Source organism: Etheostoma spectabile, chromosome 11 (assembly GCF_008692095.1).
Source record: "Etheostoma spectabile isolate EspeVRDwgs_2016 chromosome 11, UIUC_Espe_1.0, whole genome shotgun sequence".
Taxonomy (NCBI): Eukaryota; Metazoa; Chordata; class Actinopteri; order Perciformes; family Percidae; genus Etheostoma; species Etheostoma spectabile.
In genome coordinates, this window is record NC_045743.1 from 163,743 (window position 1) to 190,271 (window position 26,529).

Sequence of the window (26,529 nt, forward strand, 5' to 3'; positions counted from 1 at the left end):
GCACATTTTGTTTTTCCCATCTTGTATATATTTAAATATTCTTATTTTCTTATATTTTATTCTTATATTTTGCTATTATTATTATTATTTCATGTATATTGTATGTATGTATGTATATTTTGTGTGCTGCTGTAACACTGTGATTTCCCATTTTTTGGGATCAATAAATAAATATCTATCTATCTATCTAAATAGCATTAGCACAATTCATTGTATAGCAACATAATAACCTAATCTTACCTAACTTTTACTTAACCTTTTTATTTCTTGCACTTTAGCAGTTTTTCTTACTATTATTTTTTGCCTTAAATTGGACTGTGAGCAACCAGTTCCCTGAGGGGATCAGTAGTTGCTCCTATCTAAAAACTAACCCAAACGCCTCGCGGAGTGAGCGGTCAGCGCAATAGACGATCTTTGGCTCGGTGATGACGTGCGTCGGTCCGTCACGTGACCTGTGGAATGCGAACAATGCAGCGAGTGTCCAACTTTGTGCTGCATTTCTGAGAAAATGGAGGCTCATTTCATCATATTTACCTAGTTCCTCTGTCTCTACGGAACTCCTCGGTTGTTTCCACGCGCCCATCAGCCGAGAAAGGGACTCTTTGACGGGATTTACTCTTCAGTCCGAGTTGTTCTTGCTTCTTCTATCACATGGTAAGTTGAGACTTACTTTTTTTGTGGAGGGGAGTGGTGGTCTAAACTTATTTGCACGACTTGTTGCTGAGTAAAAGATCCGTAACGGTGTGTTCATGGTGTATGTTTAAGTGAGGAGAACATAGAATAGGCTATTTTTTTTTTTCTTTTCTTGAGGGTTAACTTGAATAGCTCAGGTCTTTCTGCAGAGGAATGTTCTGGTGTTGCTCCTCTCAGCCCCCAGCCCCGGCCTGGATACAGTTGGGAAGGCCACAGGACGTTAAAACAGGGGTTTCCGACCGTCTGCATGCCAGGGGCCCCCGGCAAGAACTGTTATGTAAAGATACACACCGTGAGACACCGTTTTCTAGCTTCAAAGCTTTGGCACGACTGTGGAAAGTAAACCTCTAAATTGTTAAATCAGTTATGCTGAAATCCCCATGTTTTTGTTGCAAACCCCCTACTTTACGAGTCTCTACGGGGCCCAAACTCCTTGTTAGGGACCACTGAGGTATAGTAAAGGACATCCAGCTGTCCATATTGTGTGTATACTTTGTGTATCAGAACACCTTGCATTCATTTCAAAGTTTTAGAGATTCCGAATTCATTTAGTTTTCACAGATAACACAATGGGTCAAATAGTATGCATGTCTGTTGGTATAAGAGGGGTGAAAATATAGGAGAAAGAGTAGAAAGAAATGCCCAGGATGTATGCATATCATGTGATATTTTCACTCTTTTCCAAGCCTAAAGGCCTGCACAGTTTGGCACTGATGCAACCAAGTGTTTTTATTCAGATGTACTAATTCTACTATGCTCAAACATTTCATTGCCAGCAGTGTTATTGGTCTTATCAGTTCAGGATGTTTGTGTTTTGTTAAGACTCGACCAGCAGCAGGAGCAGCAGGTCTGAGTTTTGCAAACGAAATCATAACATCCAGGTTTTTATTTAGACACTGTGTTCTTGCCAGCCCATCCCCTGAAGCGGGATGTCACATTTTTTTTGACCAATTATTAGGCCTATATTATAGTTTGACTATGGCGCTACAGTGTGTGGTCGGGTATCAGGCCACAGCTGGGTTTGATTCTGTCAGGCAGCGTGGAGTTATCTCTCAGGGAAGAACTACAGGGAGGACTGCAGAGAGAAGTCACCACCGGACTACACATGTTAGCTGTGGCCCCAAATGCATCAGAAACATCCACATTTTCTCAAACCTGTTTAAACGGGTAAGATATTATCTGGGTAGCGCTGGTAGAGTCCGGCAGCAGTCAGGATTGGTCAGATTTGAATCTGTAAATGTTACCAAATATTACCAACATACCAGAACATATGTCTTCCCCAGCATTTTGTCAGAAGGGGATAATGAGGTCTTTTTTTTTTTTTGGGAGAAAAACAAACGACTACAGTACATTTTGGAAAAGGGGGAGGAAGAGTAGGGTGTAGCAACCAGCACAGCAAGTGTGTGACAGCCTTTGTGATGCTGCTTCTCCACTTCACGACTCTACGTGAATGGCTATTTTTTTTGGTTTTTCATTAGCAAAAGTTGTGGATAGGACCTGGCACTTTTTTTGGTACCGCCTTGCTCGAGGTTCCGAGCGAGCTGAGCCGATACTGGAGAGGGAAGGTAAACGCTGCGAGAGAATCGTCACTAGCACAGGACATCCTGCACAACCCTGGTTTTTAAATAGCCAAGGCACCAAGCACTCAATCTAGATTTTTTTTTTTTTTTAAATGTCAGCCCACAAAACTACCACCTCTTATGTCCAAAATCAATTTACAGGGTCATAATTTGATTCAATATTCAATATATATTATATAAGGAGCACTCTAACCTGGGGCATTATTAGAAATATTCATTCTAACACTAAGAATTGACCCCATATATACATATATTTGTACCCTTTTAACATGAACACACTAACGCAGTCGGTATTATTAAGTAAAGCCAGAAAAAGGTTGTCCATTTCCTTTGACTTTAGTGTAGTAGGAGTCAACATCTAGTGGCCATCAGAGGAGTTGCAGGTTGAAATGACTCTCACTGTTTGTTTTCCAAAACAAAATATAAAAAAAATTAGTTGGATACAAGATTATTTCACTGGTTTTCCTATGCAAGTCAACTTATTTAATAAAAGTGTTGAACTGACTTTTTTTTGTAACATTTGGTGATGTGATCTTTATTTGAAAACACGTTTTAGGCAAATTATCTTTATCCATTTGCAGATTTTTTTTATATTAAATCAAGAATTTGAGACAGTATCAGAGTAAAAGACAGAAGTGGGCTTTTTCTTCAGTGCACATTAACTGTAGTGTAAAGTGTGCGTCTTTTTGAACAATGGAAGTGCCTATTTGAAGGTCGAGTGTGGTTCAATTTAGAGTCAGTTAAGATGAGAGATAGTTCAATATGAAGATAAGTCTTAGGTATGTGTTGTTGAAGGTTAGGGTTAAGTATGGAAGTATGCTGTCTGTCTGTCTGTGGATGTGCGTATGAGTTTTTTTTTTCTTTTTCCGGAAGAGCAATGCACATTTGTTTCTGGTAAATTTGAGATCATCTGGTTTTTTTGGTTTATTTTGGTCAGCGTAGACTCGTCCCAGACGGTCCCATGATTCCACAGGGGTATGAGTTGTAGTTACTTGTGGAATGGGAGGCTCATTGGTTGGACATGGCGCCTAAAGCATCACAGGAATGGAGGCAAGAGATCCCGGAGATGGGGAAACATTTATGCTGCTTGGCACCCGTGTCCCCACCCTACCCCACCACCCACCATGTAAAAAACGAAACTTGTTTCTATCAATACGATGTTTTATCTGGACAAACAGTGAGGGCTGTGTGCGTCTTAGAAATAGCCCAAAGTGATGAAGTCTGCCAGGGCGGAGGCGGCTGGGAGTGTAGTTCAAGGGAGTCTTATTATCTCCTGTACTGCTTGTACTGAAAAGCTCTGGGTGATATGGTTGAGATTGTCGTTAATGAGAATCTATCTATAGAAAATATATAATAACACGGTAAATGGACGCAAAATCACGTAAAGTAATCAAATTCATGTTTCCTGTTATGGACGGTTTTCCACTGTTTGGTGTCACAAAAGACCAAAAATCTTCACATTTTCACTCACTGTAAATTCCCATTTGGAAGTTTTCTTTTGATGGTAAGTTTAGTTATTCAACACAGACATGCAGGAGTCTCCTGGACACTGTAATTGTACCATTAGTCCATGTTATGTTATAATTTATTTATTTTCGTTTTTCAACTTATTTTCTGAGAAATCATGTTTTTAATGTTTGGCATGGTGAGTAGCTCTAAATACCACAGTATCCATGTGCTTCAGCCGACATTTGCTATAAAAAAGAAGCCAGTCAAAGGTGTGAATCTAGATTTATTTTTCAGCTAGCGACATTGAATTGCTTTTATTTCCGGAAACCTGTACAACCAAAATAACTCCTTCCACTTAGTAACTCTGCACAAGGCAACAACATCGGCTGATTGGCTGATCGGCTGATCGGCTGATTGGCTCGCAGAATTCCGATAAATCTGTTTTAACCGTACGCATTAAGGTCTTTTCAGACGCAATTTATTGAGTAATGTCACGTTTGAACTTAAATGAGGCTAGAGAATTAATTCATGACTATGCTACGTTAGCTAACTTTAGCTATCACCAATAACGGTCTGTGGTTAGGAAAGACTAGGATTGACACAAGTTGTTATGAGTCAACATATGATTAGGGATATATGATGCTAGAGTCGGCTAACGTCTTCACGTCAGAATTCCCATGGTTACCACGCGTCGATCGCCTGGTCTACCTGTCTGTTCCCGTGAGACCCCGCTGATCAGTGTGTCTTACCGTCTAACAAAAGCCCTTTAGTCAACATTTTAACGACCGTTGTAAATCACTGTGCAAGGCATATTAAACCGCTAGTTGTCGCACAAAAACAGTGTTGCGACAATGTCTGGAGAAAGTTGAATCACTGTTGGGGGATTGAGAGAACTTCCTGCAGCTGCTATGTGCAGTTAAGGTAACTATAAAATATTAATAAATATAAGTAACGGGTTAAACAGACTACAAACAAGTTTGAAAAATGACTAACGGCTTATCTTTATGGCTGTCGGCATGGTGTCACACGAAAAGGTGTAAGACTGACTGTCAGACTGACCCGTTTCAAAGTGTTTTATATCAGAAATATGGATGTCTTTCAACCCAAATTGCCCAAAAATAACATGGATGATTTCATACAACGTTCATCAGGTAAAATGAATGATTACTTCTATTGAATTTTTGGGGTGTTTTTATTTAATCTTATAGCATTTAAATTCTTTTTTTATGGTTTCAAAACAGTATCCGGACTAAACTTTGACATCTACCCGTCTGTGCTCCACTCAACATCCTCTGATCTTAACTATTAGTCAAAATAATTCATAATTTCTGCTTTTTTAACTAAAAACTTATGTATAATTGGATATAAGTGAGGTTTTGTTGACCATGAATTCCAAGAATAACTGTGAAATCTATCATTAAACCAGCTCAGGTTTTTAAAAAAGCGCCAAAAGCTGGAAAAAGTGACAAATAAATCAGAAAAAGCGACAAAAACATTGAGAAAGCACAAAAAAATATTCACTTTCAATTTTGACCTGGAAGGGCAAGTTCATTGTTAACGGGAGGACAACACAAGGGTTAAAAAAAAAACTGATTGGTGGCGGAAACGTCTTCCACTCATCCGTTATTTTCACGTGGCAGGATAATTGTAAAAGTTCTTTTACTAATCTAGCTGCCAATCAGACTTGTTGAAATACAACCGGATCATTTAAATGTTAATCGCTTAACAAAATGCTTGAAATAGCAGACGAACCACAGCTGTGTCGAAACCTGCCAAGATGTGACTGCGTCTGGCAGTTTTACCATTATAGGCACTCTGAGTTAGTTAACCCTTGTGCTGTCTTCCCGTCACAATTGAAAATCAACACTTTTGTTGTAATCGTTATTGATTTTTTTTTGTGTTAAATTAAAAAAAAAAAATGTCCCTTTTTTAAACACTTTTGATGTTTTTTTTTTTTTTTTTCAATTTTTGTCACTTTTTTATGTTCAACACTGCGTAACTCTAACTTATTAACTTTAGTTTCAGTTACTTTTGGAATTTATGGTCAATAAACCTCATTTATAGGAAATTATACCTAATGTCTGAGTTAGAAAACCAAAATTAGGAATTATTTAGAATTAAAGGAATGGATGTTGATGATAATCCCAGACTGGAATATGTCAACTTTTACTCAACACTATTTCAAAAACACTTCAATTTTTTTTTTTCAAAATGCTATGAAATTGAATAAGACTGAATAAGAATGAATGAAAGTAGAGATGTGTACTTGGCAAAGAGCGTTGTGGGGAATCAATCATGTTATTTTGGGGAATTAAAAAGAACATTGATATAGGAAAACGGGTCAATTTGACCCGGGGACAACATGAGGGTTAACCCTGAGATGAGGGGATCTTAGGGTTTTCTGTTTCAGAAAGGAAGGATAATCAAACCTGAGAGAGAGGGGGAACTCCAGCCCGTTTTTAGAAAGAGATATATCTTAAACCTCAGAGTTTATTACTATGGTAACTGAGCCTGTGAACCTAAGCTGGTCAGGAGCAGGTTTTCTTCTCTCAGTCTCCTCCCTCTGATACAGCACTCTTTAATTTCCTCATTAATTCATTCATTCTGTTTCAGGTGCAGTTTTTTTATCTGCATGAATAAAAAAAAAAATCAAGGTTGGTTTATTAACTGTGTTAGGCAGGCTATAAATGTTTTTTTTTTTTTTTTCAAATCAGCTGTTCTGCAACCAAAAACTTTTCCAAAAAAGTTTCCCATTTTAGGATAAGCCAGAGTTCACGGTTAGACTCGGAGTTTGTTAAATCTTCTTCCTGAAGCGGACCCCAGTCTGACAAACGGGCAAAGCAAAACAGCAGCAGCAGGGGTTTGGTTAAAGTGGGACTTTAGTTTAGTGGATCCCAAATGTAAGTAAATAATTAAATGGTTAAAAAGTGAATGCAAAGATTAAATCTTTTCTTCTTCTTTCAGGTTTGGTTTTATCACTTGCATTCAAGCTCATTAACTTAGAAATGCAAACATTACATAATCTCCTTTTTGTCTTACTATGCAAGCTGTTGATCAATCTTAACGATGGGCATGTAGTGACAGATATATAAATAAAATAGGATTTTGGCCTTTTGAGAAGATCAGGTGTGGTCTAACATTGCCCCATCGTCCACTCCCTTATTACAGCAAATATCAAACCTACCATGGCATCTCAGGTTTGACAGACATTTGTAAAGTATTTGACCAAAACAAACAAACAAAACATTTTTAGGCAGTTAATTATCTTTATTTGCCCATTTTTGTACACGCTCTCGTGTGGGGCAGAAGATAAATCCTTTTGATTTGGTGATCCTCTGACTTCTACTCAACAGGAGGTTGACATTTTTTGGTTTAAATGGAAGTAACTCAACCAGCTGTGCCTAAGTACAACTAGCTCCACAGAGCCACTAGCTTGGCTGTAGATTCTTAGTCTCTTTTTCATCCTGCTGCTGTTACCACTAAGATAATTGTGTCATTGGGGAGTTTTATTGCCCTACAATGGTTTACGTATCATTCAGAGACTTTTTCATCCAGACAAGAGTAAATTCCTGTGGGAAACACTCAATCTTTGTCATATTTCATGAGCTCTAGATTCACGATTATAACAACATATAACTTGCGCCGCTGTCCGTCGGTGTCTGTTGGGAATTTGGAGCTTAATAATGTTGATCCCCGTCCTCTCGTTCTCTCTTTTTGAATGCAGCAAAAATCTCACAACCCCCCCCGACATCTCATTGTGTTAGTGTTCCACATGGGACTGCAGGTCCTCACGTGAGGCTCGTGACAGGAACATGTGCATTTACTCCACATGTCATCCCATCTGCCCTGGAGAAGCGACGCCGCTGTGGCAGAATGCGGAGTATGCCCCTCCAGATAAGACAAATGTCAAATGGTGTTAAATGTCTCATCACAGGGGAGCATCACAGCCAGAGAGAGCTGCAGGGAGGGCCGCTGACTGGTTTTGACCCCATGTCGGAGCTCGCTGTCACAAGGGTGTTTACCAATGACCACGTAGCAGAAGTATGTAGTGACGGGCTGACTTGTGCAACCACTGCTATGCATTGATTGGGTGTGGATGGGGGCAGGTGGTGTTTCATGACCCCTAGAATTCCTGAATTATGCAGTATGCACCAGTATTGCTCATGCACTACTAAAACTGAATCAGAATTCCAGGTTTTACCAGTCTCACAACGGTCCCATGTGACGTTTGTCAAATTCTGTAACCATTACTAAAGCTCAAGTCATTTTGTTGTGAAGTTTAAAAGTAAGGTTACTCTAATATCAGGCTGGGATAGAGCTTGTTTTAAATACTAGATTACAGCTGACGTTATGCACGTGTGATGTGATGCCACAGAAGAAGTTGTTAAAACCTGATAGTGAATACAAGTGGCCAAATTTCAAAACCTTTTCATTTAAATATAAAACACATGTTATATTGGTGTTGTTAATCAATATCTTCCTGCAATGCACTGATAGCAACGTGTATGATACATTAAAAGTAGAAGGATTTGAGCCACCAACATATTTAAAATTTAACTTCTATTACAGTAGAAGAGCTGAGACCCTCAGCAGTGTCCTATCTGGTTCACCTCTACATATTTGGTCCTTTTTAAATACACAACTTTCCTGTGCAAAAAAACCAAAACATGAACACAATGCGTGACCACCGTCTCCAGACTCTAACTCCATCCCCTTCTTCACAGGCGAAGATTGGCAGCATCATGGTTTGGCTCTGTGGCGCCCTGGTGACCGGCTGCATTTCCTGGAATAAGCTGGAACCTGAGCCTTGAAAGTCCCACCATGGAATGCCTGTAGTACCACACCTCCCCTCATCCCGCCCACCAGCATCAGCAGGAATCCAAAACACAAAGAGAGACACAAACAAATAAGGGACACAGAGGAGGACTTCCAAATCTTTGCCTCCAATCTGTGCTCCTGGAGACTCTTTACTATTTAGGTCAGCCAGCTTGAAAAGGATCTTTTGGAGGGTGTGTGGGAGTGCGCGTGTGTGTGTGTGTGTGTATGTATATGTGTATTATATATATATATATATATGTGTGTGTGTGTTTCCCTTTTATAGTAGGTGCCTGTCCTGGGCACTGAGGCCATGAGGCCCAAGACTTTCCCAGCAGCCCCGTATGTGGGCAACACACGCCAGAGGCTTCAGGAGATCAAGGAGGGTTTGAAGCAGCCGGCAAAGCTGGTGAGTCAGGCCCTGCATGGGGTCAGCTCCCGGACAGACGGGGGCAGAGGGGCCGACTGCAAGAGCGGGAAAGACGCAGCCAGCCGACAGCAGCAGATCCGACCCCCGCAGAAGTTCAACAACTACCAAAATGCCTTGCGGGAAATCCGCAGGTCCCTCATGCCCTTTGCCAATGAGTCTGGTCCATCTTCCGGGTCAGGGCACCCTGCAGGTGCCGGGGAGGTCAACCGGCAGATGCTGCAGGAGCTGGTTAATGCCGGCTGTGACCAGGTGAGTGTGTGTGTGTGTGTGTGTGTGTGAGAGAGAGAGAGAGGAGAGAGAGAGGAGAGAGAGAGAGAGAGAGAGAGAGAGAGAGAGAGAGAGAGAGAGAGAGAGAGAGAGAGGTTTGTGTGTGTGGTTTGTATGGTCCTCTCTTGTTCATGAGGATGTTCTTCGGATGCTGCGCTCTTCTTAACTGTTCTATACCAGTCTAACCATCCCTTTAATATCTGGGTTGGTATTAGTGCTTCGTAAGCTATGTTGTAACTCAGTGAGTAAGTCTGCTTTATTGCAATATTATATTAACAGAATTTCTAACTTTTATTAGCCACAAAAAAACAAATTCCAACTGGAGATTTTATTTATGAAATTATCTTTTAAACTTTACAATGCACTGAAAATTCATATGATGGAATTTCCTAAAGAAAATTCCTGAAAACATAAAGGTTCTTTTATCTTCATCTCATTAAACTAAAGTAAAATATGAATTAATACAAATGTGAATGGATGAGAATGTCCTCATATAGGAAATGAAAAAGAACAAATGTCAGCTTGGGTGAATAGGTTTTTGGCGTGTTTTCACAAAACTGTCATTTTAGGTAAAGGACAACTTCTGTAAGCTTAAGATTTACAGGAAGCAATTGACACTTATGGCATGGATGTTTTTTTTATTGCCATTATCCTATTTTCACATTTTTGTGTTGCAATATATTGTGCCACGATATATTTTTAAACCCCTACTGTGTGAATGTGTGAGACATCCACAAGAAGCAGAGGGACAGAGGATGTATTGTAGTTTGTATTAACGCAGAGTAGGAATACGTTGGGGTCTCAGCAAGTGTTGCTCACTGCCACTTCACTCGGATAGATAGATGATAACTTTATTGTCATTACACATGTACAAGTACAAGGCAACGAAATACCGTTTGGAACATGCATCCGGGCCGCTACTAATAAAAGCGCCGCCACACGCACTCCTTGAAAATGATATATGCAGACAGCAACATAGTAATACAAACATCACAGCGTAATGCACAGGACAACACACAGTTCATGTGGACACATGAAGGAATTTTTTGAGGTGGCATTGAGAGGGTGCGAGAAAACACAGAATCGAGGGCAGACAGACGGATGTGGGGCAGATGTACGAATCTGCTCTGCCTCCTTCAGTCAGGAATGTTTTTAATGAAGTAAAGAGTGCCATAAACTTTTAGATGTAATACAATACAATTCTTCTCTGCCAAGTGTACAGCCCTGTGGTTACGTAACGCGTGCCTTCACGTTGAAATGTTGAAATATCAGGTGGATTTCCCAACTGGGCCTTTTTGGCGTTCAGTCCCTCCGCTCCACTCGAAGGAATGCAGGAGCGCTATCAAACGTCTCAGGAGAAGAGTGAGGAGGGAGAGTGTTTCCCCTGGAAGTGAGGGCCTCTTTACACTTAACCTTCAGCCTCAGAAATCTGAGTAAAGGTGCCGTGTGGCTGCCGTTAATCAGGGGTCACTTCACTTCCCTGGAGTTGAAGAAGAGTTGACGTCAACATCAAACCACAACATTTTACCTCAAGATATTCAGAACCATTTTATCTCCCATATTTACAACTTTAGTTAGTTTCTCAGGCTGTGAAATGGCTCTGATGCATGTCCAAAAAACTGATGTCATGCTGTTTGACGCAGTATGTAAGTGGACTACTACTACAATTCAATGCACCTGTTCTGGATAAGGATGTGCATCATGTTGCACCTTGTTGTTGCAGTGGGGCAATGAAATTATTGGAATTGTTGGGTCTCTGTAAATTAGAGTGTGGTCTAGACCTACTCTATCTGTATAGTGTCTTGAGAAAAGTGTTATGATTTGATACTATAAATAAAATTGAATTGAAACTGAGTGCACTTAGTTTCAATCTAACAATGCAATGAGGGTCTCTATGATGTGGGTTTGCTGCTACAGTATACTATCGAAGATGATGAAATATGAACCAAGAAGTCCAGTTTGAAAGCTTATGAAATGTTATGACACTACATAGATTTTATAAACATTAATGAGGAAGTCTGTGTTTTTGGCTTCAGAGCCAATGGCCCAATCCCAAAGTGAGCCCCGAGGATTAAGGACTAAAGACTCAGTCTTAATTGATCTCAGGTGCTAAGTGAGTGGGTGTGTGAGGCCACATGGGCTCAGATAGGTATAAATGGGATTGGGACAGCACTTCCCGAGATCACATGTTACCTTGGCGACGTTTAGTAACAAAGATGTTGCTGACCCTTGCCGGTTTGGGTGTTTTCATTTTAAGTTTGTTGCTTTCCACACGGCCAAGGCTCAGGAGATGACTGCTTCTAAATATTTTCAAACTCTTGTTTTACAAGCTGGACAGCAGGTCCGTTCTGTTCCGTGGTCATGTGTAGTGCTGTTGTTTACCTTTTGTAATTTCTGGATTTCCCTCTGGTCTTGCTCTGAACTGTGGGTAATTCCCTATGGGAGACGTCTGCATTGATGCAGACTCACGGAAAGGTCTCTCTAAGTGTGTACTCAAACCCTCACGCCCTTTGAAATTTGACATTGGGTGAGTATCTTCTCTTAGGAAACTGTTGAAAAGCGTTCTTTGAAATGTCTCTACGTGAAGTCAATGATGCAGGTTCGATTAAGAATGAATCCCAGCATGTCGTCACAAAATGCAGCTGGTCCAATTTAGATTCAGTGCACTAACCGGGGGTTAAAGGGCTCTGCAATGGAGCTCGGCATGGAAAGACTGCTCTGCTCAAGCCCATGCACAACACTACAAAGAAATTATCTCTGCTACAGTGGAGTTATAATAATAATAATAATAAATTGGACTTATATAGTGCCTTTCAAGGTACCCAAGGTCAGTTAACAAAAAATGGGGGGGGGGGGGGGGGGGGGTTAGGGGTCAAAGAATTTAGTGAAAAATGTTTTGAGTTGCTTTTTGAAAATGAACAGGGATGGGGCAGAGCATTCGTGGAGGGGTAGCATGTCCCTGAGTTTGGGAGCATTGGCAGAGGAAGCCCTGTCCCCAAAAGTCTGCAACCTGGTGCAGGGAGTGTCCAGCAGGTCCTTGTCAAAAGACCGCAGGGAATGGGACTGTGAGTGTAGGGGTGGAGGAGATCTGGTATTTTGGTGAGAGTCCATTGAGAGATTTGTGGGTGAGCAGGAGGATCTTGTAGGTGAAATGTGACTTGACTGGCACCAGTGGAGCTGTTGGAGGACGGGAGTGACACGGTGCCAGGGCTTAGTGTGGGTCAGAACCCTGACAGCAGACTTCTGGACATACTGGAGTCTGCTAAGGACCTTGGGGGGGCAGTCCAGACAGGGACCATTGCAGTAATCCAGACGGGAGGTGATGAAGGCATAGTGTCTCAGTTTCTGAATGTGTGAGTAAAAGCCAGAGTTGTGAGATGTGTCTGAGGGGGCAGAAGGCAGACTTGGTGATGTTGATGTGGGACCGGAGGGAGAGAGTGGAGTCCAGGAGGATTATGATGCTGTCTGTCGATAGAGGCGCGTAGCAGTTAATTATTTGAATAGATTTACAATGAGTATTTTTAATCTCAAAGGAAACTTTTATTCTCTCTTTTAAACGTGTCTTTTACTGACATTAACATGTGAAGGGTTAGATGTTTTAAAAATCTGAAAATGCAGAAATGGCAACGTATGGCATTATTTTTTTAAATATCGAAGAACTTACTCTAGTTTTGGAAGGAGAGTTTGAAAGTTCATTCTAAACCTTATGCTCCTTCAGTGTATTTTAAACATCTGTCAAAGATAACCGAAGGACCTGTGAATAACGTGCAGGCTCCGACGGCAGCCATTTCCTTGGTTTCAACGCCGGCTAGTTGACCTCCGTTGCTTCCGCCATTGTGAATGCACCAGAGCAGTACGGGCAGAGTCAATACAAACAGGAAGTGGACGTTCCATGGCGGCAGGGTGGAACAGTTCCTTCTGCTGCTGTTGAGTCGCCCCCCTATATGTGGCCTCTCCTCCTCCTCTGTCTCTGGTCTTTATCCCGCTGTGCCTCCGTCGATATGTGCTTGTTCCATTCTTGCTAGGAATGCACATTTTGAATAATTGTTTCATAAGTACAGTGAATGAATGATTTATCATAATTTAAGTCAATAATTGTATACTAATAAAAATGTGAGTAATCAAGAATCCAATACTTAGTTTTCACATTTCACAAGCAAAATAGATCAAGTTAAATGTCACAGCGTTTTTTGTTGTTTTTTTAACTCTTGATTTTGTTTTAAAAACATATTTGTATGTCTGTTGCAGTCATGGCACAGACATTTTGGGGGCAGGTGCGTAAAGGTGCTCTAAGCGATGTTGGGTTACGTTACTTCTTGTTAACGTTCAAAGTATTTTGTAACACAAAGAGACTAGCTTGATATCCATACCTTCGTGCAAATGTTCAATACTCTATTATATTTCTACAAAATTATCAATTCACACAGAGATGATGGTCTTTGGCATTCACTGTTTCTACATTTATCACAAGAACAGGCAACAACAAAGAAACCCATGCATGTGCATGCTTTAATGGTCTATTTAATAAATCCAACTAAAAATTATTTCAAATTAACATATCTTTACAGAAAATTAAAAAAGGCTGTTCTCTGAATAGAATATTAAACCAACCACTCATCATCAAGTCAGGCTCTCCTCTCCACACATCACATCTGGGGCCAGATGTATAAACAACGTGTAGGCTACCCACGAAAAACGTGTACACCTTTTTCCACACAAACAATGGAATTTATAAAGGAAGAATGTACACACCTCCAGGTGCACCCAGTTCCTCATGCAGACTTCAGACTTGCGTACACAGGGTTTTAGCTGAGTTGTTGAGTTGTTTGCCAATTTCTTTTTTTTTTTTTTTTTTTTCAGTCTACACCACATTCTGTAAATTGTCAAAAGCACATTTATTAAGGTTATTTTAAATTTTTAAATTATTTACTTTTGAGCATCATCTCCCTACTAATGATCGTTTAATTTAATCCTGGGTTGTGAAGCCCTTTGTAAAGTCAGTTTCAACACGAGCGCTATCAACAGGGCAGGTGCTGGACCACCAGCTGGGGTCTGGCTGTGCACGTGCCGGGTCTGTTGCTTGTTGACATGGTTGGATTTATTTTCCCCTGACATCCAAGAACAAGCACAGACAAGGCTGACGGGTCAACACCTAATGTTGTTTGTCAAACATTGAACTTGCGAATACTAATGGCCAACTAACAACACTTTCGCACACACACACACACACACACACACACACACACACACACACACACACACACACACACACACACAACAGTCTATGGATGCATGAGAGAAAATAAGTAGTCTGAGTTCATAATCCAAAAAAACAATTGAAAGAGGAGCAAAACAAACTGATTTGAGAACATTTCTCTTTGCTTGGGTCTGGTGTTGATTTGTTTGTGGAAGAAGAAAGAAAAGGCAGAAGTAAAATAGTAAAAAGAACCCGCTTTAAATGGGTGAAATTGCTGATTCAGTTGTCTGACCGGCCAGAGCTCTCGCTCTCTCGCCTCTGATGCATGTTGAATACAGACTACAATGTGTATTCACACACCCCTCTATTTTTCTCTCATCCCCTACACACACATAACACATCAGGACCATTGGATGTACAGTATGTTTATCTGCTCCTCTGACAGGCAGCCTCCATTTCTAGGCCGCCAAGTTGTGGGTCTCTATTTGTCCCTTTTAAGCGTATTCCAGAGCCCACATTGCTGCTGAAGATCATCTACTGTGTCCTTGAACGCCCTTCACCTAATTTCTATTTTGCCTTTTTTTGAGGCAACCTTATTTTTTCAGCCCAACTCTTATCAGCTGTGCTCGTCTTCCTCCTCCTCCTCTTTGTTTCTCTTGTCTTCTCCAGCTGCAAATTACAGAGCATTTTTGTTTGTTACATAAAAGGAGGAAATGTTTTGGAGGGGGGGGAGGGCGTGGGGCAGCATGCCACGCATGGAGATGACAGGGAAAGAAAGGAAGTAAAGAAGGAGGGGTGCTTTCAGCGTTTCCCTTCCCTGAAGTTCTCGGCCGTCCTCACAGTCATTCTACAGGCCAAACTGCGGCATGATACGCACATTAAAGCCTTTTGACGTGTGCGCAAGCGATCACTGCGGTGTTGATGTAACGATGAGGCCAACAGGCAGTGCCTGGGAACCAGTGTATGCATTAGTGTTCATAGTTTGCATGTTGGGGTAGAGGACGTGGCTTTCCTTGGCTCGCACTGTAATCCTTTTTAAGTAAGGTGTAACCTCCCAACACTTTTTTTTTTTTTTTTTGCACGTTGGTGCCATGAACGAGAAAGAGGAGTGCAGGAAGACGGTTTTCTGGCTATCTGTGTGGAAATGATGCATGGACGTCCCTCTTGGCATGTCCGTCCATCTGCACTCTGCTCCTGAACTTCCTCCATATGGCTTTGATTTTCAGAATTGGGTCAAAGAGAAAACTTATATAAAAAAAAAAAAACCTGACTGTCATTGTTGTGCAAAGAAAATAGTGTGTTTGTGCTTCTGTCGGAGCAGTTTGTGTGTAGGGTTTGTAGGTTGGTAATTATGCATTTGGGATAACTCGGCGGCTTGCGGCCCACAACCATTATGACAAGGGTACAGATGTGGCCTGGATATAAGAGAGAGAGAGAGAGAGAGAGAGAGAGACTATCCCGAATAGCTTGAATTCCTGCTTCCTGGGCTGAGGAATGTGAGCAAGGAACATCTGTCGCCATGACAGCAGGGGTCACCACCCAATCCATGCACACACAAGATCCATGAGAGGAAGCGCCAAAAAATTAAAAGTAATCTTACGTTTTTTATGGTTAATTATCTCTGTTTTAATATGACTTTCTATCTAGGAACTGTTTAATGTTTGAAACAAATGCGTTTTTTACTTTTTTGACAAATACTGGTTTACTCTTCTGTACTACTGCAGATACAATTTATGGCCGGGTTTAAAATACTATGTCTTAATAAACATATGTCTTGTTGAAAACCATGTACAACTCTGTAATAGTGTACTTAATTATCTTCTTGCCATTAATGCAAATCAGAATTTGAAAGTTTGGCAACCAGGAGGAAAGATGTGGTAGAAAGACTGAGCGAGAGAAGGACATAATGTGATCGTACCGGGCGGCTCGGGCAGCCAGCACTTTCTATTGGCTACACAGGAATGCAACAGGCACACAAACACACAGGAAACTCTCTCTCGCTCTCTCTCTCTCGCTCTCGCTCTCGCTCTCTCTGTGTGTGAGATGGATGCAATGGGAGGGGGACTAAAGCAGGCGTGTGCACGCAGAAGTGAATTTACACCTATATAGTTGCACTGTGATGGACACCACACACCCTACACAAGGCATAGAAAGTGTGTGGGATTGGCATTTCCTGGCTTTGAGAGCTGATTGTGTCCATGGTTGCTGGGTTGTCCTACTTCTAAAACATTTATATTTAGATTTTGTTCTCCCCAACAAATAAAGCTGGCCACTGTGTCTTAGAAACGGCAGGCAGAAGAGGCGTAATATGGCTGCACAGGGACACAACGTCTTTCCTCAGCTGTTCTTGCATTTGCTTTTTTGCTTCTGTTGGATAACATTACAGGGGCGTGTCTGGTATTTAGCCTTCCCTCACTGATATAAATGGGGTGGACACAATAATAGAAACACCTTCAGTAGAACCACAAACTACAGATTCCAAAATGACCATTCAGTTAAATCAACACCTCTCTAAACAGTTTGGACAAAAAAAGGAACATTATAATCTTCATGAAGGCAGGATATTGTACAACTCTACTATTTAGTTTATATCCTTGATGTTCCACTTCTGGATTGCACTCATTTCGGCCGGATGTCCGTTTGCCTTTGGCTTCCTTTGTGTTGGCATTTTAACTCCGGTTGACTTCTGAGGACTAGGTTCCTGGGCCTCAGATCTGGGGTAAATCCAGCAGCTACTAAATTCTGTCCATCTGAGGACATGGTTACCGGGCCCAATCTCGGGGGTAAAACCAGACGCTAGCTAACTATCTTCCAAACTGAGGCATGGTTCCTTTTTCCCAATCCTCAGGGGAAAAATTTAGACAGCTGCTAGACTATCTGTCCCCAATTAACTTGGTTTCCTGGCCTCGATCTCTGCAGGGAAATCCAACGAGCTAGACCCCATCGTCCATCTGAGGACTAGGGTTTTCCTGGTCCTCAATCTCGGGGTAAATCCAGACAGCTACTAACACTGTCCAACTGGCATGGGTTTCCTGGGCCTCAGATTCTGCAGGTAAATCCAACACTACTAGACTATTGTCCTCGAACTAGGTTTTCCCGGTCCTCAGATCTCTGCGGGGAAATCCAACAGCTAGCTAGACTACTGTCCTCTAGACTAGGGTTTTCCCTTTCCCAGGTCTCTGCAGGGGAAATCCAAATAGCAGAACTTCCAATCGAGGGCTAGGTTCCTTCCCAGTCTCTGCAGGGGAAAACCCCACAGCACTAAATATCGTCCAATCTGGACTAGGTTCCTGGTCCCCAATCTCTGCAGGGTAAATCCAAAAGCTACTAACTATCTTTCCAATTGGGTATGGTTCCTGGCCCGTCTCTGCAGGGGAAAACCCGACAGCACAGACTACGTCCAACTGGGGCTATGGTTCCTGGCCTCGGTCTCGCAGGGGAAATCCCCCAGCTAGCTAATATCGGCCCCAAACGGGACTATGTTACTGGTCCTCTTTTTCTCTAAATTTTAGACAGCTAGCTAACTATCTGTCCAAACTTGGGGCTTGGTTTTCCTTTTCCTCAATTTTTCTCAGGGAAATCCCCCAGCTAGCAGACACTGCCATCTGAGGCTATGGTTACCTGGTCCCATCCGCGGTAAATCAGACAGCTAGCTAACTATCTGTCCAACTGAGGACAGGGTTCCTGGCCTCAATCTCTCAGGGGAAATCCAAAAGCTGCTAGCATGTCCCCCCTGAGGACTATGGTTACCGGGGTTCCTCAATCTCTGCGGGTAATCCGAAAAAAGTAGCTAACTATCTGTCCAATCTGAGGACTTGTTACCTGGGCCCTAAACTCGCAGGGTAAATCAACAGTAGCTAAATATTGCCAATCTGAGCTATGGTTACCTGGGCCCAATTCTGCAGGTAAAACCCAAAAGCTACTAGACTTTTGTCCAACTAACTTTTTTACCTGTCCTCAGGTCTCTGCAGGGTAATCCCGACGCTAGCTAGCATCTGTCCAATCTGAGGGCTATGGTTACCTGGTCCTCAGATCTCTGCAGGGTAAATTCAGACAGCTAGCTAGACTATCTGTCCAATCTGAGGACTAGGTTACCTGGTCCTCATATCTCTGCAGGGTAAATCCAGACAGCTAGCTAGACTATCTGTCCAATCTGAGGACTATGGTTACCTGGTCCTCAGATCTCTGCAGGGTAAATTCAGACAGCTAGCTAGACTATCTGTCCAATCTGAGGACTATGGTTACCTGGTCCTCAGATCTCTGCAGGGTAAATTCAGACAGCTAGCTAGACCATCTGTCTAATCTGAGTTTTCTGTTGCACCACTAAAACAACTTTAAAACGTACACGCGTTCCACCAAAACAAGTTAATCGGAGCCTATTTTGCAGCGGCACTGCAGCTTTTCTCCGGTGCTCAGCACAACCCAAGACGATTGTGATTGGTTTAAAGAAATGCCAATAAACCAGAGTACGCTTTCCTCCCATCTCCGAATGCTATGTGGACTAGCCAGACTCTCAGCACGCTTTGGAGGAAGGTCTGGCAAAGCGAGACTAGTGCTATTAGACCACATTATTTTTTGCTGAGTGTACCCAGTAGTCTGTCAATGAGTGTAACTAGTTTAATTGCAGTGACTGAATATGTTGCTAAACTGTACTAAAGGAAAAAGGTGCAACAGAGAAAATGAATTAAAAGAAAACTGTTTTAATAATAATAAATCAGTACATATACATGCACTAAATGGAGAGATGTCAGAGTGAGGGGGCTGCCCATGGAAAAGCGCCCCGAGCAGTTGGGGGTTTGGTGCCTTGCACAAGAGTGCCCCTTGCCCAGGAGGTGAACTGGCACGTCTCCAGCCATCAGTCCACCACCACACTTTGGTCCGTATGTGGACTTGAACCGCGACCGTCTGGTTCCCAACCCAACTCCCTACTTAGCTACTGCCACCCCAAAACTATGTTACTACTAAAGTACTACAATACTATATTAAAGCAGCTAACGTTGCACATTGAAGATCATCAAATGGCCAAATGCATTTTTACCATTTTGCTTCTGACTTGAGGCCCTTCTGTCTGACTCAGCTCAGCTGCTGGGTGATTTATAAACTAGCAGCAGCACTTTAAAATTTACAGCCATTGTAAAGATTTAAGAGAAGGAACAATGTGCTCAGTTCTCCTGGTTCTTGTTAAAAATCTGGCAGCAACAGCAGAAGCCTAAATGTGCTGTGGATTAATGGAGTTTTTGGGAAGAGCCGTGGAGAGGCAATTACAATAGTCCATAAATAATAATTCACATGTTATTATAAGAGTGACTAAAGAATTGGTTACTGCTCAAGAACAGATTTTAATGACAATATAGTAAGATTGAATATGCACATACTGTTTGTAGGTTTTAAATCTAAAGCACCCTCAGTTATAGTTTATCATTGTTGTAATATAGTTTACTGAGAGAAGCAAGGATTTAACACTGTTAGGGTTGCTGTGCCCCCTCCGACTGCCCAACAAGTCACTGTCTGAATAATAAAAACCCACCTAATGTCATTTGTCAGTTTGTTCTAACTTGTGGCTACTGTTACTGCGCTTGGCCAGCAGGGGCACCCGGGTGTCGGGGCTGAATGTCGGCTCTGTCAGAGCTGCCAGGCCGAGGTCTGAGATGTCTTTGCAGTGAGGTCATATGCCATTGGCGGGGATTTCCTCATCTAGGTGTGGGTCCCTCCATCGCAGAGGCAAAGACAGATAATCTGTTTACCTCATGCTCCGCTGTCCTGTTTATTTACTGGTTTACTAATTTGGAAAAGACATGTTGTCGTCTCCCAGATCATGTTTAGATCAACCATTTTTTGCCAGCAATGTGTACATTAAGAACACGTATGAGGTGAATTTAAGTAACCAGGCTGTAATGAGACATGATGGCATGTAGATAAATAGAAACAGATGAAACAGCATTTTGTTGTAGACATACTGTACAATTTTGAGGTACTTGAGGTAGTTTCAATTTATGCTACTTCTACTCAACTACATTTTAGAAGACAATATTGTACATTTATTTGACAATTTAAGTTACTCTGCAGATTTAATTATAATGCAAAATATAAATGCATACAATAAACATTTATGCATCCATAATTTAATATATGATTCTGAAATTGGCCATTCTGAATCATAAGTACTTATACATCTGATATTTTAAGTAAATTTTGATCTTAATATGTTTGTACTTTTACTTGATTACGATTTGAAAGGTCAGAGTTTTACTAACAGTGTTTTTCTTGTAATGTTCTGGTGCTGCGAGCATTTTGTTATGATTTAAGTCCATCAAACTGTCAGTTTGGCTTTTGGCTTTTTTGAATACCGTATATTGATATCAATTGCAACATTTCAAAATATTATTAGAAATAATTGGTTGTGTCTTGCTGCAACCTAAGTACGTGTTTAAGCGTCATTACTGAGGGGGTTGAATGGATTTCTCATTTGATTCTTGAGCTGAAAAGCCTTTAAAATCTCCTGCTTCCAATTTGAACAAGAACCAAAGGAACGCTTGTTATTGTTTTAATAAAAGGCAGTAAACACGAAAGGAATGCTCTGCTTTACATTTGGCTGCCGTGTCTTGAGCATAAATTACACGGCAGCTGATGAGTAGGAAAGGAATCCCAAAGTGGATAACCAACATTTTTCACATAGGTGACCTACATAGCTCTGGGCCACCTGTTGGAGCCTGGGATGAGCTCCCCGTGTGTGATTGAGGAGGGAGCCAAAAGGCAATAATCACATAAAATCACATTTTACATGAAGAATAAGAACTCTTATGCTGCATAGATATTCTAGAGAAGTTTTGGAAGCTGCCACTCAGTTTACTTTATCTGACAATATTAGGCTATTATTTGGTATTTTAGTGTTTTTAGTATTGTATGCAAACTGAATCAGCTTGACATTCCTGATTCTTAATAAATTGGGTGGTGCATTATTGATGACAGCAAACTCCCATATGAGATTTGAGAGTTGGCTGCAGGAAACTTGTTTTTGCAGTTTGCTTACAAATTTTGAATTTAATTTAGTCTTTTCACAATAAAGCATACATAAGTTTATAATAAATAAAGGTGATGTTATTGGAGAGGGAAGAGAAATTGCTTTCCAAAATATAAAATATCACAGTGTGGGTTTGGAAAATGGTAGGTAGTGATATAAAGTTTATGTATTTTTAGTCTTATTTAGTTGAATAAAAATAACTTTTTTCTATTTACGTTATTCTCATTTCTAGGAATTATTAATACAATTTCCAGAAGCCTCATTTTGGTGGTACTGCATGTTTTTGTGTGGTGTTGTGACAGGCGCAGGATGTCACTGATATGTGACCCCAGGATGCAGGTGCTACAGCACTTAGTGTGTGTGTGTGTGTGTGTGTGTGTGTGTGTGTGTGTGTGTGTGTGTGTGTGTGTGTGTGTGTGTGTGTGTGTGTGTGTGTGTGTGTGTGTGTGTGTGTGTGTGTGTGTGTGTGTGTGTGTGTGTGTGTGGTGTGTGTGTGTGTGTGTGTGTGTGAGAGGTGTGTGTGTGGAGAGTGTGTGTGTGTGTTGTTGAGAGTGTACCAAACACCTAAAAACAGAGGATCCTCATTTTCAGTTTGTGTGTTGCAGGCGTGCACGTGTTTGTGTCTTGAGGGATTAATTGAAGATACCTGCAGTGATGTCTTGTAAAGCTTATGTTTTTAGTGTTCTTTTGTGTTTGAGTATGAAAGGCGGGCTGGCTAGATCTGAAATCTTTACTTTTTCCTTGATCAAACAATTCTTTAGATCTCTTTATATAGACACCTAGTTATTTGTATAGATACTTGTGTTGAGACAACATAAAGATTTTAAAACCTTTGCTCTTTTTTAAGGGGGGGGGGGGGGGGGGTACAGAAGTTATAAGGTATCAATATGTTTCTCAACATTTCTTTTTGTTTGTGTGTGTGTGTGCTTCACAGGAGATGGCAGTGCGGGCACTGAAGCAGACAGGAAGTAGGAACATCGAAGCAGCCTTAGAGTACATCAGCAAAATGGGTTACCTCGACCCTCGAAATGAGCTCATTGTCCGTGTCATCAAGCAGACTTCTCCAGGTACAAATACAACCTCAATAAGTTGACCATGGCTAGTAGATTTAATGACTCTGCACATCTCTTTACTACATATATTCATTGTATGTGCTAAATGATCTAGTTACTTACAGGAAGTTTAATCAAATTGATTTTGTTACGTTATATATTAAGTGATCCTATTCCTTCTCCTTTCAGGAAAAGTTGGCATGCCGAACTCGATGGACCACCGACCTGCACTAGAGGCTCCAGGCGAGGCTGGTGCCATGCCTCCTTACCACCAGATGGGGGCTCCCATGTACGAGGGGGCAGGTGGATACGGCCCTGAGGGTGAGATGCCCAGACCCTACATGAGCGCTCCCCCTGTAATGAACTACATGATGCCTCCGTCTGGTGGGACACAGGGCCCTGCTATGGGAAACCCGATGGGGCGACCTCCCAGTATGGGCACCTATCCACAAGTGATGGCCACCCAGAGCAACCCAGCCAACACCATGTACCCTCCAGGGGCCCAGCAGAAGGGCTACCCTGGCGGTATGGAGCAGCACGGGCCCATGATGAGCTACAACGTCCCTGGGCAGCCTCTGCAGCTCCAGCCTCAGCCACCAGGGGGCCCCGTCCCAGGCCCCCACTATGACTACAGCCACGCCAGGCCACACATGATGGAGCCGGCTGGCTATGGAGTTAAGAGAACCGCCTCCTTCCAGAACAAGATGGCACCGCCCCCCATGGCGCCCCCAGACAACTACGTCAACATGCAGGGGAAAGGGGCCATGGGCCAGAATGGTCCAGGAGGGGGAGGATACCCTGCTAACCTGTACATGTCCTCTCATTCTCACCCATGCCAGGCCAGCCCCACCTCCCACCAGGTCCACATGATGTCCCGTTCCCCAGGTGGGGTGGCAGCAATGGGCCCTGACTTCTCCGACATGCCCCAGGGATTGATGACACCATCCAGAGCTAGCCTCAACTTGGACCTGTATGAGCACCACTGGGCGGGGCCTCCAGGTCCTGAAAGTGCTCCTCAAGCCAGACAACCCCAGCCCCAGGGCCCATTCAGGGGGGAGGTGTGTGTCCCCAGCAGAACCAACTCCTTCAACAGTCGCTCTGCGGGGCCCAATGGTGTCCGGCCTGCAATGGCTGCGCCCCCCACAGCTGGCAAACAGGACTCCTCCTTGGGCCCTCCGAACACCATCACGGCTGTTACATCCCCGCCGATCCAACAGCCGGTCAAGAGTATCCGTGTGATGAGGCCAGAACCCAAGACGGCTGTGGGACCGTGTCACCCCAGCTGGATGACTGCTCAGGCCCAGGACGCAGCGGAGCCTCTGACCTACATGCCAGAGGAGACCTATACTCTTGAGCCTGCTCCGGAGCCGCGCTGCCCACCGCCACCTTACCCCAAAAACCTGCTCATGTCTGGGCCGGAGGAAGGAGCCGGAGTCATGTGTGGAGCTCAGGAACTCAGCAGCCCTGCTGCCAGAAGCACACATGGTGACAGTGGAGGGAGCGGAAAGGCCGAGGAGAGACAGCAGGTGAAAGAGAAGACGAAGATGGGCAAGGGAGAAAAAATGGTAAAAGACAAGAAGCAGATCCAGACGTCACCGGTTCCGGTGAGGAAGAATGGACGTGATGAAGAGAAGAGAGAGTCACGCATCAAGACCTACTCCCCTTTTGCTTTCAAGTTCTATATGGAGCAGCACATAGAGAATGTGATGAAGACCCACCAGCAGAAACTGAACCGCAGGCTTCAGTTGGAACAAGAGATGTCCAAGGTAAGACCGCCCAGAAAGCAATGAGATTATAGAAGCAATAAAGAGGTCTTGAAAATGAACTTGCAAGTCTTAGCGAGTGTCTTGAGCGCCCAACAGCAATGTATGAAACCCCTGCAGGCTCTTTTTATTTTTGTTATTGAAAGACATTTTTTTGGGGCATTTTAGGCCTTTATTTCCACAGGACAGTTGAAGACATGAAATAGGAGACAGAGGTGGGGGGTATGACATGCAGCAAAGGGCTGCAGGTCAAAGTCAAACCCGCGGCCGCTGCGTCGACGACTATATGTGTGCACCTGCTCTACCAGCTGAGCTAAGCCGGCTCTGAGTGATAACGCCCTGCATGTCCTGTAATTTGCATCACTTTTGCTATTGGATGGACCATTTTAAATAACCTTAATTTAAGTGTTTGGCTTCACTGGAAAGCATCTTTAAATAGGAATTAATTACCTAAAAATTGTGTTTACAATATCACAGACCATTTTCCAGAGAACACATAGGTGTTCTGACTTGTTTTAAAAATTCAAGGCAGACACTATATAATAATTAATACAAGTATTTTTAGGATATTTAATAAAATCTAAAAACTGTCTTTAAGTGACTTACAACATGCTTTAGAACCATTATAGTCGAAAATAAATTAGAACAGAAGACATGGCTAGCATGTTTATTTTTGCATAATGAAAGAAGTAAATTTTGCAAGCGGCAACATTTTTCATTTTAATGATATAAATGACATTGTGTTTTGATATATTTTTTTAAGATAATTTTTTGGGCATTTTTGGTCTTTTTATTTTTGATGGGACAACTGAAGACAAGGGGGAGACGGAGGGGGCAATGACATACAGCAAAGGGCCGCAAGTCGGAGACAAACCCTGGTCCGCTGCGTCAAGTAGTAAACCTCTATATATGGGCACCCGCTCTACCAACTGAGCTATCTGGGCGCCCATGTTTTGCTATTCTGCAGAGCAGACATCCATCAGTTCTCAGGCAGCTGAGGAAAACGTACACAGATAAATGGTAGCAGCAAATTGTTCACTGTGAAGGTTGTCCAGTCTCAAAGAATGCTTTGAGTCTCTGGAAGTCGATCTCCATAGTGTGGTGAAATGAAAAGTAAACCAGTGGCTGTCTGGTAAAGTTGTTCTCTGTATAGGACATGAAAATGATAATTAGTTGTATGGAGCCGTGATGTCCAAGAGTTTGTCATCCAGAGAATTATCCCTCAGGACTTTTGTTTGAGACAACAATTTCGTTGTCTTGGGATGAGAAGGCAGTGAGTTCACACTTCTATTTGCCTGAGCTTGTCCTAAGTCATGATTTTCTCCTTTGTCCTTTTGACTTGCTTTAAGACAGACCCAGACATTTAGATAAAAGAATTAGTTAAATTTTTTACATTAAAAAATGTACTTAAAAAAAAAAAAATGTGTTTAGTCCTGTTTCTTTAACCCCTGTCCTTTCTGCCCAGGCTGGCCTTTCGGAAGCAGAGCAGGAGCAGATGAGGAAGATGCTGAACCAGAAAGAGTCCAACTACAACAGGCTACGCCGTGCCAAAATGGACAAGTCCATGTTTGTCAAAATCAAGACTTTGGGTATAGGTGCCTTTGGTGAAGTGTGTCTCACACGTAAAGTGGACACGGGTGCACTTTATGCCATGAAAACACTGCGCAAGAAAGATGTCCTTAACCGGAACCAGGTGAATTAACATTTTTGTTCATACTGTATATGAAGAAGTCCTACAGTTGCTACTTTTATTACTGTATTAATCCATTACAAATCAGGCACGGCCAGTAACTACTTTCTTTGGTGCAGGTGGCCCACGTGAAAGCAGAGCGTGACATCCTGGCGGAGGCAGACAACGAGTGGGTGGTGCGTCTCTACTACTCCTTCCAGGACCGTGACAGCCTCTACTTCGTCATGGATTACATCCCCGGAGGAGACATGATGAGCCTGCTCATTCGTATGGGCGTCTTCGCCGAACCTCTTGCACGCTTCTACGTGGCGGAGCTGACGCTGGCCATCGAGAGCGTCCACAAGATGGGCTTCATTCACCGCGACATCAAGCCCGACAACATCCTCATTGACCTGGACGGACACATCAAGCTGACGGACTTTGGTCTGTGCACGGGCTTCCGCTGGACGCACAACTCCAAGTACTACCAGAAAGGTGGGGCAGTTTGTGATGATGGTTAAGTGCTCTAAATATTTTAACATAAACACAGGATTCAACACATTATTAGAAAGATTCTGGGAGGATTCCGTGGA

General features: G+C 42.5%; 1 protein-coding gene across 1 annotated transcript in view; it reads left to right on the forward strand.

Annotated features, from left to right (window-relative positions):
• The first annotated feature begins 439 nt into the window (after nucleotides 1-439).
• The window catches only part of lats2 (large tumor suppressor kinase 2), a 28,996-nt gene continuing 2,906 nt past the window's right edge, over nucleotides 440-26,529 (forward strand). The window contains exons 1-7 of the mRNA XM_032529972.1: nucleotides 440-654; nucleotides 8,447-8,700; nucleotides 8,824-9,216; nucleotides 22,387-22,519; nucleotides 22,694-24,270; nucleotides 25,733-25,960; nucleotides 26,077-26,431. Coding sequence (XP_032385863.1) covers nucleotides 8,851-9,216; nucleotides 22,387-22,519; nucleotides 22,694-24,270; nucleotides 25,733-25,960; nucleotides 26,077-26,431 — 2,659 coding nt within the window. The 5' untranslated portion in view covers nucleotides 440-654; nucleotides 8,447-8,700; nucleotides 8,824-8,850. The remainder of the gene's footprint in view (nucleotides 655-8,446; nucleotides 8,701-8,823; nucleotides 9,217-22,386; nucleotides 22,520-22,693; nucleotides 24,271-25,732; nucleotides 25,961-26,076; nucleotides 26,432-26,529) is intronic.